This window comes from Zootoca vivipara, chromosome 17 (genome assembly GCF_963506605.1).
Source record: "Zootoca vivipara chromosome 17, rZooViv1.1, whole genome shotgun sequence".
Classification (NCBI taxonomy): domain Eukaryota; kingdom Metazoa; phylum Chordata; class Lepidosauria; order Squamata; family Lacertidae; genus Zootoca; species Zootoca vivipara.
The window spans coordinates 4177666-4192548 of record NC_083292.1 but is presented as its reverse complement, the minus strand read 5'-3'; the positions used below and the strand labels follow the sequence as shown (position 1 = coordinate 4192548).

Sequence of the window (14883 nt, the reverse complement as noted above, 5' to 3'; positions counted from 1 at the left end):
ATGGACCAGAATGGTGGCATCCTGGAGGGCTTAAAAAAATGAAAGAAGCCTCCAGCCATGATGTCATTTGCTCACCGCTCACTTAATTCAAAGTTATTACAATGGCAAAGAAGAATGAAGAATCACCCCCATCCCCTTACACATACAAAACAACCACCTTGAAAAGAAACAGGGAGAATGGCTGAAAGAGAGGAGACGCCTGGCCAAGGGGTGGGGTGGGGGGTGCACACAGGAATGACTGTCCCTCTTACGGATCATTCGTTTCAAATATGGATTGGTGAGAGGCAATGACAAGATTTCTTTTAGCATCCTTTGACAGTTTGAACTTGGTCCATAAAATAAGTCTGTTGTACATTAAGGGGGAGGGGAAGCTAGGCCTTGAAATATTAACAAAACCTGAAGGTTTATTTCCCTCCAGACATGGGTTTTGTACATAAAATAAATTACTTTCACTGCATATATATTTATATATATTTATATATATATATACCACCCACTTCCTCCTCAACCCGTATCCAGGCATTTTACATTGTTTTTTTCCTTTACACTATCTACACACACACACACACACTAAAAAGGAGCCACTGAACATCTCAAAGCTTGAATAATGTACATGTCATGTCTTGACTGTTCAGGGAAGAGGCCAAATCAATGAAAATCAAATCCAGATCATGTGGCCGCCTAGTCTGTTTTAGCGATGATGGTCAGATGATACACTGAGCTAGCAAGGAGCTATAATGCAATCCATATGGATTCTGCATGTCAAATACCTACCCGCTCATTTTTTGATGTATATTTGCAAAGAGCTAGACTGAGGAGAAAGGGAAGTCAATAGTGCTTGGTGTGTTTTTTTTTTTAAAAAAAAGAAAAGTAGTAAAAACTCGCCAAGATTTTCTTGTTGACTTCATCTGAGACAAGAGGCTTATAATCTTGCAGTATGGCTCATCATCAACCATTTAAGAAATGTTGGGAGTTGAATTGCAAGCTTCATTTGAAAAGAGCAGCAGTTTCCATGGATAAATAAATGGATTTTAGACAGTAACATCCATATGGATGGAGCACACCATTTTAAATTTGGTGTTGAAACCCATGTAGCAAAGTAGCTTTTTAAATGTCCAGGTGAGTTGTTGAGCCTCGTGGCTTGGAAAGAGGCTGTAATTCACAGTGCTGCCGAGTCTTGGTATTGAAAAGAAGAAATGATGAAAGAGCTGTTGGTCTAGGGGGGAAATGTTTTACGTATAAAGTGGAACACTGAACAAAGAAGCACACCTGTGCAAATATAAAAAATGCCAGAAGCTATAGGCAAGAAAGGGCAACCCAAACTCTTGGAGAACTAGTCCATTATCTCAGGCTAACCGTGTTCTGCAACAGCTGGAAACTGAATCTGCAGGGTGAGGTGGCATGATGGTGGCTAGGGAAATTTTGCAGACCCTTCCTTGTAGGCCTATGTTCCCTTGTGATTCACTCCCATTCTCAAACGGCTACTATAAAGTGTTATAAACCAAGCATGTTCTTTAGAACTCGGGGCAGAGCTCACAAATGTACTTCACAGAACTTTGCAGCAAATTCAAACCATCAAACCTGCAACTCCTGTACAGAGAGTAGTTAGGGAAATTTAAGATACCGTATGTCTTTCCTCTCCTTTTCAAAATCACATTCCCTTGATTTGTACCTCTCAATTTGTTGCACTTGTTCTTTTTAAATCTCCTTACATTGTTGGTGGGGGAAAAGTCCTGTGTGTGTGCATGTGTGCATCCTGGCTTAGCAACATTTGACTGTCATGTGCTATAAATAGGGAGGGTGTAGCTTCATAAAATAGTAATAGGCCTCCTTTCTAAAAATTATCAGTGCAAAACAAATAAAAACAATGAGGTTTTACAGTTGCATAACTATAGTTAAAAAGAAAAGCAAAATTTACATCCTCTGCTGAAAGCCATTGCAAAAGTTGGAAAGAAGGACGGACTCCCTTCTGAAGAGGGTCAAGAGGCAGAAAAGAAGTGGGCAGAGTGGGGAAGAATTTGGACTTCGCTTTTTTTAGGCTGAGCAAAAATAGCACTCTGCTATTTGTTTCCTAGATGCTTGAAACTAACTGTTGGTACTTTCCAAAAGTAGAAACTGGATAACTGCCCAACTTCTTTCACCCTGTCCACTCCCTCACACACCGAGGAGCAGAAAGCAGCAGATAGTACAATCCACCAGTTTCCAAAATCTGGTTTTTGTTTTCCCTCCTTTTTTTAAGATGTTCGCTTAAAAATAATCATAGGAAATTGTACCCAAATAAAACCAACTGCTAATCGGATCCCATGCTTCTCGCACCAAAGATGCCTTGAATTAGCCATTGCCAACATGACTTTGCTTCCTAGCAGAATGGAAGTGTGTTCTAAGCATCCTTTGCTTGTCTTGAACTCTTCCTTGTCTCCAACCCGAGTCTCTCCAAATTCCAGAAGTGGAGCAACTTATTTCAAAGTGGTGGCAGGATGCAGCTCCCTTCACTTCAGGTAGCAGAACAAACCCACAGTTGTGGCTCCCCTGACTGACTCCTCCAGTTCTGCCCACACATGGCACTGGGGCACCCCCTCCCTCCGCTGCCTCTTTAACGATAGCTAAGAAGCTGTGGAGGCACATATTTACAATCACCAAACCTGGGTGGGAAAGGGGGGGGGCAGGAAAAAGCTGCACCCAGGAGCTGCCGAAGTATTCATCTTCCCCTTCCTGATGCCCCTCTGCTTGAAAAGGCAGTTTTCTTGTTCCCCTTTGCACAGTGCTCTGCAAAAACCCAGTGCCCCCGTCCCCAAGGCCTGTATGTTTTGCATGGAGGGGGGGGGGAACCAGCCTGTTATCGCCTCATAAAGTTATGACCGCCTCTCTGGCAACGAGTAGCACCATGTTTGCCCCACTACCCCACACCACAGGCCTCGGTTGATTCACCTCCGCTGCTGCTGCTGCTGCCATGCACAATTGCCTCCTGCTGCTGCCTTCTGGCTGCCCTACTTCTGCCCCAGGCCCCCCGGCTCCAGTCTGGAGGCTGTGCTCCGGCCCCAGCACCCTGTGGCAAGGCTCATGCTCCTCTGGCTGCGCTCCTTCTCCCTCTCCCGGTCACTCTCTGACTGACTCTGGGTTCGCTCCGGCCTGTAGCCACTGCTTCCGCTGGCTGCCGTGGCTGGCTGAGAGGAGATGGTGCGCAGCAAGTGGTTCCTCTTGCGCAGGAATTCCGTTTGGCCCGGGAGGCCAAAGCTGCCTTTCCGAAGAGCCATCCGGGTGGTGTTCTTGGCAGGGCGGGAGCGATGGGTGTATTCCAGCTGGGCCAGGTGGGCTGCGTATCCCTCGGTAATGAACTGCAAATTTAATTAAAATGAAAGCTTATTTTTGGAAGACATCTGCAGTCCAAAACTTCACTCTTGTTCCATGGCCAAATGCAATTTCACAGCTGCCATTTCAGATGCTGCCGAGGCAACTCTTTGCCAAGTGACAAATTTATCTCAGGTTGCCAGACCCAGAAAATAATGTGTGCCATACAGGATGTGGTTCTCATTGTTGAAGTGCAGCCCTGGAATGTGTGAACCCATAAGCTAGTCAAGTGCAGCCCTGGAATGTGTGAACCCATAAGCTAGTCATCTCTACCTTTCTGCTAAGTGTCAAGGAGAAGTCTCTCTGACACACTAGTTCAGAAATCGAGAAGCAGCCACAAAATTCTCCTCAGCAGCTGGCAAAACAATATAGGCAACCCACTTACTTGTATGTGCACCAAGAGAAGTAATTCAGCAAAAAGCCATCTAAATGTCAACCCAAATAAACAAATTTGCTAAACATATTAATGCTTTTTGTGCAATGGCCATTATTCATCTTTGATACACTTTGTGTATGTATGTATTTTATTTAATATATTTCTAAACTATGTTTCACCAAATGGATTCCAATGAAGTGTACAACATCTGGGTACTCAGCTTTCTCCATCACTTAAGCTTGGACTATGCTATTAAAAGACACAATATCAAAAATTTCAAAAATCTCTTAGAGCACACTGGTAAATCTTGTTAGTACAAATGTAACACTGATCACCTGAAAATTTCGACTGAAATATTCTTCTGTTTTCAGAAAATATTTTTGAAAGACACATAGCTGCAGGCTTGCTGCTTCTTCCCATCTTGTTCCAGGCCTACTGGGCTACTTGCCTGCTTTTCCTGTGCATCCCCTGACTGGGTCCATTTTTGTCTCTCCATAGATGAGGCCGATGCCTTATATGGAGTCATCCCTTTGCTGCATTTAGCTCAGTACGGCTGATTGGCAGAGGCCCTCCAGGGCTTTAGGCAGGGGCCTCTCCCAACCCCACATGAAGATGCTGGAGATTTAAGAAGCTGGACTTTTCTGTATGCAGAGCAGATGCTCTACCTCTGAGCTACAGCCACTTCTGCAACTACCTCAGAAGGTGCTTGGCTTTCTTCCCACCATTTCTCTCCTCCATGCCAACAAAGATGGCACTATAAAGGTAAGATCTGTGCTAGTCCGCTGGTGCTCCAGAATGCCACCCTCCTCTACATCTTCTCTGGGTATCTCTTCGGAGCCACTTTTCGTGAGCCCCACTGACACAGAAGTGGCACCAGGGGCATAGCTGGGGGGGGGCACGGGCACTCGGTAACCACACTGCGGGGGCGGCACTTACCATGGGGCCCAAAACGGCAGTGTGTGGCCTGTGTCTGCTCACCGCCTCCCCCTCCTCTGCCCTACAGCTGAGAGAGAGGCAGTGGGCAGACTCCTTGGAGGCTCCGTGCAGCACACCCTTCCCTGGCGCACCCTGCCCCGCCTCCAGGCACAGGTGCCACCCCAGGTGCCCGAGCGGCTAGCTACACCGCTGAGTGGCACAGCTGTAGGGCTTGGACAGGCTGCACCCCCAGCCTCATCATACAGGCACTTATCTATCCCTTGCGAAAGCACCTGAATTCTGAGGTTACCTGACAATGGTTCTGTAACTTCTTGGTCGGCCGCCCAACAATGTAGATCTGCATAGGCGGCAGGCTGATGGAGGTGTAGACTGAGACATCCTTGGTGGATCCATAGGCCGCATGGATCTTCATGTCAAGCTGCAGGGTGCGGGGCAAGAAAAGGCAAATCATTGGCAACTGGGAGGGAAATGTAACCTCTGGAACAGCACCAGACCCTTGGTTTTCACGCAAAGATGTTGTGTTGTAGTATCTTTTGTAGGATGCCTTGGTAAAAAGTTGTAATGTTAAGAGTAAGGATGCATTTGAGGAGAAGTGCTCGGGAAGGCAAACACCCTCCCTGAATGCTCAAAAGCAGGACTGGCGTTCACAAGGTTCACCCCGATCCTCCAAGCCACCTGCCCCAAGGTCCCCCAGTGCCAACAGCAGCTGCTGCTTCAGGGCCTTCTGTCTGGGAAGGGCACTGCTAGGGGTCTTGGTCACAGCCTGCCCAGAAGTGGTGTCACTTTGGGCAGGGTTTGGGGGCATCATTCCAGGGCTTCACCTAGCAAGATGAGCAGTCTGGCCAAGTATACATGTTGTAAACCACTCTGATATGTGGCATATGAAAGTAGATAGATAAATAAGATAAAAGTAACGTGCTTATAATAAAAGCTGCATAAAAATGTGTATATTATAAAACCTCATGCAAAAAAGTTATTACAAAACTGCTTTGTGTACATTAGACAAAATTGCATTAAAATGTGTACAGTGGTACCTCAATGAATATTGGTATTGAATATGGGCCTATGGCTGTAATAAACCTATCTATCTGTACAGTGGTACCTCTGCAGACGCACACCTCTTGATGCATATCCTTCAGGAAGAGAACGTGGCAAACCCGCAAGTATTTTCCCGCGCATGTGCATGTACAGAAGTGCCCTACTGCGCCGCGCGCATGTGCAGAAGCAGCACCTCTGGTTGCGAATTCCTCGGGATCCGACCGGAGCTCCGGAACGGATCCTGTGCGCAACCAGAGGTACCACTGTATATTGAAAGATAAATCTGCACTAAAATGATGAATTTTCTTCAGGCTTCTTTTTTTAAAAGTTGCAAACTGATGTGGCATTGTTGAGAACTGAAGACTGGAAAAATGAGGTATCTGAAGAAGTGTGCATGAAAGCTCATACCTATGACAAACTCAGTTGGTCTCTAAGGTGCTACTGGAAGGATTATTATTTTTATTTATTTTTTGGAAAAATGAGAAACAAAGAGAAACTTGAACCTGACACATTTTCCCATTTCTATTACCAAAGACCGCCTGAAGACACTTAGGAGTCTAACATTGCCTAACTGGGCAACTGTACCACCGCCTGCAGCCGCCACCTCTGCTTCTTCCTTTGCCTGCCCAAAGGGAAGTTTTTTTGTCTACTGACAGGGGAAGAGGGAGGTGGAGGAGAATGCTCAGAGCTTTTGGGGGGATTTTGCACATGTGCACTTGGAACATACACCATCCACAGCACCTTTTTTGGCAAAATGAATGGATGCTCTAGCATCCCTAGTTAAAATGTCTCAGGTGAATGTAATGAAGAGACTGGATGGCCATCAGTCATGGATGCTTCAGTTGAGATTCCTGCATTGTCGGGGGTGACCCTTGTAATCCCTTCCAATTCTACAATTCTATGAACTATGGTTAAAAATTGAAGCTCCGTGAACTGAGTTTGTCAAAACTGTGTTTGTTAGATGTTCAAGAGGTTCTGATCAGCTGATTAGTTCTGAGGGAATTCTCCACTGTATTAGTATATATTCCTGTTATGGACTAGAGCTTAGCTACTAAGAAAGACAAAACACCTCTCTATTTCTCCTCATATGATATACTAGATTTTTCTGTCCCCCAAAGTATTATCAGTTTCTTTTATCTCTGGACTCCATTTGCTCTATTTAAGTGACTTCGCTAACAACTGGCCAGTGTCTGGAACATCACCAAAAATCTTCCACGTCTGTTGGATACTTAGTTTGGTTCAGGATGACACCTCCTCACACTACCCACAGATATTTCCATGCGCTGTTTGGATAGACACAGCCTCTGGGCACTTTGAGAAGTTCTCCCTAAACCTGCTGAGAGAGAGCTTGCTTACGTCTGTGAGTAGGGACTTGAGGAAGTTGGCCTTGTGCCGCAGTGGGTCGTGAACCAGACCATCGCAGAACGAGACGATCCCATGGGGGAAGTTGTGCTGTGCTAACCAGGCAACTACCCGCTGCTTCTGCATGTCAGGCCGGCCCGTGACGTAGATAATGAGGTAGCCAAGGTCTTGCCAGTGCCTAAGAAGGGGAAGGGAGAAAACAATTAATAAGAACAGGAGGGAGGGAGGATGTATTACAGGCTGGAGATCTGGCAAGGGGAAGTGGGAACTATTTGCCTGCTGCTGAAGTCCTGAACCATCTCGGCACACTGACGTGCCTATTTGTATTAGGAATGCTTCTGAAGAGATAATTTTAGAGGAAAACTCTCCAATTGTTGCCAATGGGTGCTTTGTTTGTACTTTCTCCCAACTTACAACCAACACAAGAAGCTGCCATATATTGAGTTAGGCTGGGAAACTCCCAGACCTAAATGGAGATGTCAGAGAATGAACATGGGACCTTCTGCCTGCAAAGCAGGTGCTCTACCTATCACTGACCCAAGGCCCTTTCCCCACTGAGCAGTGGCCTTTCCCTAAGTCCTGGGAAAGGTCCCTTAGCACAAGAGAGAACGTGCCCCCCCTTTTACCAACAACTGAGATGGAAGTGGAATCTTAGCTGTCCACAAATACTGTACAGAGAGGATTTTGCCAGGAGCCGGCCTGCTGAAGCTGCTATATGTGAAGCTAAGCGATCAATAGAAATTTCTGCAATATTTATTCCATTGCACAGCACTTTGTAACAAATAAATGAAAAATAAACGCTTGCTCTTCTACCCTCACAAACACCTTTTGTAAACATATTATCCCAGTCTTTCATTCTTAAATTTGATATATTTGCTAAATTCATTTAGGACATTTGTAATCTACTTTCCAATCACATCTTTTCACATTTTCTGTTCTCAGATCTTTTTGTATGTGTCTAGGGGGAATCGGCTGTTCCTTTTGGCTCTCCTGGTTATTTTGATGTTGGGCGTGAATCTGGGAATTCAACTCGGGTATGTCTATTTCCTCTCCCCCTGTCAAGTTTTTTTGCAATGTCGTTACTTCCATTGGGGAACCAGGCCTTGGTTTTGTGGGCCGCCTCTGTCGCATCAGTCCTCATCTTACATAAGGGTGCAACAATAGTACAGTGGAACCTCGGTTTATGAACACCTCGGTTTACGAATTTTCGGTTTACAAATGCCGCGGACCAATCTGGAACAGATTAATCCACTTTCCATTACTTTCAATGGGAAAGTTCGCTTCAGTTTATGAACACTTCAGTTTATGAACAGACTTCCGGAACCAATTGTGTTCATAAACCGAGGTACCACTGTATTGTGAAATACCCGGGTTGGAAAAACTCCTCTGCTTGACAATTTGAATTTCATCTAGTGAATCAGTGGGGGCAGTCTAGTAGAGGAAAAAGTTAACATAATTTTTTGGATTTGATTTGTGATATTCAAGGGTTCAGTTCCAACTAAGTCGATCTCTGTGAGACCACTACCAAATAAGTCTGATAAATGTCGTTTGGAACACTGGACACCTTCCCAGTTAGGAGTTTGATCTAGTCTTCCACGGATTGGCATACAGATCTTTTTTTGGTTGGAAGATTAAATAGGAAGAGTTTGTTTTAATAGAATAATAGAATTATAGAGTTGGAAGAGACCACAAGGGCCATCCAGTCCAACCCCCTGCCAAGCAGGAAACACCATCAAAGCATTCCTGACAGATGGCTGTCAAGCCTCCGCTTAAAGACCTCCAAAGAAGGAGACTCCACCACACTCCTTGGTAGCAAATTCCACTGGCGAACAGCTCTTACTATCAGGAAGTTCTTCCTAATGTTTAGGTGGAATCTTCTTTCTTGTAGCTTGAATCCATTGCTCCGTGTCCGCTTCCCTGGAGCAGCAGAAAACAAACTTTCTCCCTCCTCTATATGACATCCTTTTATATATTTGAACATGGCTATCATATTACCCCTTAACCTTCTCTTCTCCAGGCTAAACATACCCAGGTCCCTAAGCCGTTCCTCATAAGGCATCGTTTCCAGGCCTTTGACCATTTTGGTAGCCCTCCTCTGGACACGTTCCAGCTTGTCAGTATCCTTCTTGAACTGTGGTGCCCAGAACTGGACACAGTACTCCAGGTGAGGTCTGACCAGAGCGGAATACAGTGGTACTATTACTTCCCTTGATCTAGATGCCATACTCCTATTGATGCAGCCCAGAATTGCATTGGCTTTTTTAGCTGCTGCATCACACTATTGACTCATGTCATGTTTGTGGTCTACCAAGACTCCTAGATCCTTTTCACATGTACTGCTCTCAAGCCACGTGTCACCCATCCGGAATTTGTGCCTTTTATTTGTTTGCCCAAGTTTTACGTCTACGCGTTCTACGTCGAGCTTAGGGGTCTGCTCTTGTTGTCGCCATTTCACTTTGGTGCTCTGATGTTCTGCTAGTGCCTGCTTGTTATTAGCTGATAAACTGTGGACCTCTTTAGATAATTGGGATATTTGAGAGGCAATACCTCTAATTTGTTGGAAGATATGCTCAACCGTTCTTGCAATTAGAGTTAATTGAGTGCTCTCCCAACTTGTTGTTCCTTCCTCGCTTAAAGGCACAGGGTCAGCTTGCGCCATCGTTGGATCCAATTCTGCGCCCCCACCCCGAGTATTCTCCTCATCTTCACAGTCATCTTCAAGGGGAGAGAAACGGTTTTTTGTTGGGACTGTAAAAGCAGATTTGTTTAAAATTTTAGATTGCTTGGAAGCGGGAGATGGGACTGCTTCCTCTGGGTCCCTGTTGCGTTTACTAGTAGGCATAGTATTGCAGTGGGAAGTAAAGAAGGAAAAGTTTCCTTAACCGAAGAAAAGAAGAGGTAGAAAGTTCTCAATTTGTTCAGTTTAAGAGTTTCTCTGTAGTGACTGCCAGGAGTTCCAAGGGCAAAGTATAAAAGGGAGCTGGCGGTTAATAGCTAGCAGCTGGTGGCCTGCCCAGGATGCTTCATGGAACTTGCCCAGGGTGTTTCTCATAGCATAGATAAGAAGGTGCTGATAAAATCTTAGTAGGTTGGTGAGTTTAAAAGTAGAAAAGGAAAAAAGGAAAATTTACTTCCCTGGGTGGCACTATTTAGTCCTGTTATCAGCGGAGTGCCGAAGCCTGCTTGCTACTCCGTAGCCATCTTGGCTCCACCCCCCTTTTTTTGCATGTGCAACTAAAAAGACCAGGAAATGAATTTTGGAATCCCAAGAAACATGGGTAGGGAAACCATTACCTCTAAGAGTCTCAGGCCACAAAAAGAGGCCTTGGAACAGGGATGTGCTATGAAGAAGCACCCCTGGAACAAAGGATGCTATTTTAACCCCCCCCCTTACTCTTTTATTATTAACAGGGGGGGAAGCAAAAACAAACAAACAATAAACAAGAAAACAACAACAAAGAATAAAAAAAATGTAAGCCATAAAGAATCACAGCTTGGAAGGAGAAAAGTACAAAGGTTCAGTGCAGCTCCAAAGGATTAAAAAGGTATTAACTCACATTAAGTTTCCCTTTACAGATACTAAAGTTTTATAAAATTCTCCACCTGTGATTTCCTTCATTATTGAGAATAAAGGTTCTATATAGTCTTAAATAAACCAGACATTTGCATATACGGATGGCAGTGAATGATGCTGTACAAGAAATAAAATCATGCCATATATCTATATGTGTGGGTGAGTCATTATGATATCTTTTCAAGAAGAATTCTATTTCGCATCAGAAAGGCAATATTTTTAAAAAAGCAGTTGAAGATTTGAAGCTCCTAGGTAGGACATGCTGCCATAAGATGACTATTCTCAAAAGAAGACTGCAATGTGAAACCGATGAATTAGAATTTATCAAGAGGTTCAATTTTAACATTTGTGGCTTGAACTGGGATCAGATTTTTATCACTCTATATGTTGGTGGTGGTTTTTTTATTATTATTCATAGTTTATTGGTTCTTTTAGAAGTTTTGTAACAATGCAAGTAACAAAACATGAACAATAAAGGTAAAAAAAGCAGCATATCAATTCACAATATCATTAAGGAGATCAGACTTATGCAATCAAAGCAAAGAGTAAAAAGGAGTAAAGAAATAAGAAAAAAGACAAATTAGAAGAAGGAGAAGGAGGAGAAGGGGCTAGGAAGTGAAAGGGGAGGGGAAGCCCACATAGTGGACAGACCATGCAAACAGTTCTAGAAGGAGTCCTAGATCTCAGAGTATTTATTTTATTTGTGCCTCAAAATGAAAGTAGCTCTTTAATATGTGGCAAAGGAGGAGAGAACCACCCAATATACATTAATTAGCTAACTAATGCCAAAATATTTATGTTATTGCTAACACAGTTTTGTGAATAATACAACCATAGCTGCCAAGTTATCCCTTTTTTACAGGGATTTTCCCTTATGCTGAATAGGCTTCCTATCGAGAAAAGGGAAAACTTGGCAGCTATGAATACAACAGTCACTGTCTGGATCTCCCCCCCCCCCATTTTATGTACACATCAACCCCTCAGGACAAATACTTCATGACTCTAATGGATTCTGGCTCACAAAAGCATATGCTATAAATAAGGTTTCTCCCTGAAACCCCCGAGGGCCAGCAACTTCCCTTTTAAAAATGAAAGGGGATATTTTCATAATTTTGCACTCCCAAAGCACAACTGCAGACACAAAGCATTTCCAAATCCTTCATACCGTACTACATCAACTGCTCCAGCTCTGACTTTGGGGTCACTGCCCATGATTGAAACACTGGCTGCAAAGGAACCGTCAATGCTGAAGACCACAAACTCAGTCCCCCTGGGCAGAACAGTGATGTAGCTGTCGGCATACGTGTGGTCGCCTCTAAAGGAAAAGGGAAAAGGGAGGGACTGAGTTAGTTAAGAGACTGATCAGGGAGCAAACATGTTTGGGTCAGTCCCTTGCCGTCAAACATTGTAGCTCCACAAGTTCAAGTTATTTATAAAGGGCCGCAGAAGCCAAAACATTCTGCAGCAAAACTTACCTGACCACCATCTTGACAGGATATACGCCAATGCCCAGCCGCTTGTTTTTGGGGATAATGTAGGAAATCCTACCACTGCTGTTGGTAACCTCTGTGTCAAAGTAAGCCCATTCTCCTGATGGGGGTTGTGTCATGATATGAATATCCACCTATGGCACAAAGGAAATTGGGAGGAAGGAGTATTTGGAATCATGAACATGTGTAGCAAGTAACAGCCTAGCAAACTATGTTGTTCCGATTTCAAGGTTTCAGGACATTCATTCTTTGTCACTCTTTCTACTATCTTCTTTACTGTCTGCACACAGTATTAAAAGTATCTTAGGTAGCAGGGCCAGGGATAACTTCAGGTGCCTGAGAGTCACTGCCAATCATAACAGACTATAAACAAACTTCCATGTTTAATGCTATACTGTTTTAATATTCGGTTGGAAGCCGCCCAGAGTGGCTGGGGAAACCCAGCCAGATGGGCGGGGTATAAATAATAAATTATTATTATTATTATTATTATTATTATTATTATTATTATTATTATTTTAAAATAATAACAATAATTTGTTAGAGTTATTAATTTGTTATTAATTTATTATATTTATATACCACCCTTCATCATAAGATGTCAGAGTGGTACACGGGGGGAGGGGGGATGTATACCACCCTATACCCGTAGATCTCAGGGCAGTTATAACAAGGGGGGTGGATCAATTGTTTACCTTGGTTTAAGCTATGTCTTCCATTTCTGAAATGAAGACTATGAACTCCTTGGGGACATTTGACTTTTATCTAATGCTTAGGTTACTTTGCAGAGCACCATGAACACGGAGGGTGTTACCCACTCCTCCTCCTCTGCCTCTAGCCATAGCTGCCAAGTTTTCCCTTTTCTCATGAGGAAGCCTATTCAGCATAAGGGAATTTCCCTTAAAAAAAGGGATAACTTGGCAGCTATGGCCTCTAGCACTCTTATGACCCCTTCCAATATTAGCTTCAGGACTAAATTCAAACACCCTGAAGCAAAGCTGAGTGTGCGCCTTTGGTAAAAAAAAACAGGACGCCAATTATAACAAATAAATATATACATGCCACCATTCCTGTCAAGTACAATGCAGAAAAGGTGCTCATTTTATCCTACAATGAAGACAGGGGTTCTCAAACTATGGTCCATGGACCACGAATGGTTCTCAGGTGGTTGGTGAAGAACACATACAATTTGAATTTATGGAATTTGAACTGTAATGCAAGAAAATACAATATAAGCAATAAAAGAAGCAATACAAATACGATTAAAAATCAAACAGCATCTAGCACAGCACACTGCAATTGCTATAAGAGAAAAACAAGGAGGTGGACTGCCAAGAACCTCAACCATTTTAAAGTTGTCGGGGGGCAGTTGTTGTTTGGAACCACTGAACATTTGACATTCCTAAACAATGTCTCCCAATAAAAAGAGAATATGAATATTGGATCCTGGCCTGAGTAAACATGGGAACTACAGAGAAGAAAAAAGGATGACAGCAGCAATTCCTAATAACAATATTTGCTATGCCCACATCAGAGGCAAAAGCACCTTCTCTGTATCGCTTGCAAAAGTGCCCTTACATGAAGTCAGACAGAAGCAGACCCAGTTAACTGATAAAGAGAGTATTACATAGCAGCACTATATACCGTAGTAACTTGGTGCCTTGTGGATGTCTTAGATTACAATTCCCACCAGTCCCAGCCAGCATGACCTCATTTGACAATGGACCTCTTGGATTCAAGTCTTCTATCGTGGGGTGTGTGTGTGTGTGTGTGTGATGATCAGGCTTCAGGTTCTGATTATGTTGAATAGCTGACCAGCTTTAGCGCCAAGCACATTTCAGTTTCAGTTGATCCGGACATTAAATCTAACTGCAAGTTGGGCGTTTAAGATTTATACTCTGACCAAAAAATTATAGTAGAAACATAAATGGAACATTTATTTCCTTCTTTGTTTTAAAGGGATCCGATCAGATCTGTAACAAACAATACCTTTTCTCCTGTGAGTGTGACCATGTCCAATGGGCCATACATAAACCTTCCAGTTAACATCTGGGGTCCATCCTCATTGGCAATAGCATCATTTATTCGGTGATTGGCTGTGACGTTCTATAAAGAAAAGAAAAACGAGCCTGTTTTTTCCTGCTCTGGAGGTGAGGAGCCAAAACAATGGATTACAGTTATAAGAAAAGAGATTCTGACTGAACATCAGGAAGGACTTTCTGATGGTAAGAGCTGTTTGACAGTGGAAAAGGACTCCCTTGGAAGATTTCTGACTTGCAGGGGTCTGGACTAGATTACCCTCAGGGTCCCTGCCAACTCTACAATACTATGATTCAAAGCTTGTCCTTTCTGCAAATTAGGTCCATCACCTACCAGCCTGAGGGTGCTGTGTCTTTACCACAGCATCACAATCATTCATTTATTTACTTATGTAGACCCACCGATGTGCATGGTGCAGAGAATAAATAGTTAAGGAAGACACTGTTCTAGAAGGCAGGGCATGAATATTTAAAATACCGTAACAACGACAGATATTTATTTGTAAAATGTTTAAGTATTTACATATTTCATTTAAAAAAAATCAAAGCGGTTTACAACAGCACATAAAGCCATACAATAAAAAGCACGTAAAATGTTAAAATTGGACACCAATCAGTTATTGGAAATAGAGTACAATATGTGGAATGCTCTGAGAAGCAAGACAGGCTGCAAATCACTCACCTGACAACGGGAGAAGAGAAGAAGAAACACAGAGGGGA

At 43.4% G+C, this 14883-nt stretch overlaps 1 protein-coding gene across 16 annotated transcripts in view; it reads right to left on the bottom strand.

Annotated features, from left to right (window-relative positions):
• Positions 1-807: 807 nt before the first annotated feature.
• PITPNM2 (phosphatidylinositol transfer protein membrane associated 2) overlaps positions 808-14883 on the bottom strand; it is a 217622-nt gene continuing 203546 nt past the window's right edge. For 15 of the 16 annotated variants that reach the window (XM_035098032.2, XM_035098047.2, XM_035098045.2 and 12 more), the window contains 6 exons: positions 14114-14230; positions 12110-12258; positions 11800-11949; positions 7055-7238; positions 4950-5078; positions 808-3335 (listed from right to left, as the gene is read on the bottom strand). In XM_035098032.2, coding sequence (XP_034953923.2) covers positions 2988-3335; positions 4950-5078; positions 7055-7238; positions 11800-11949; positions 12110-12258; positions 14114-14230 — 1077 coding nt within the window. In that variant the 3' untranslated portion in view covers positions 808-2987. Of the gene's footprint in view, positions 3336-4949; positions 5079-7054; positions 7239-9607; positions 9776-11799; positions 11950-12109; positions 12259-14113; positions 14231-14883 lie in introns of those variants that run through there. The other variant, XM_060269816.1, reaches the window with a different exon arrangement.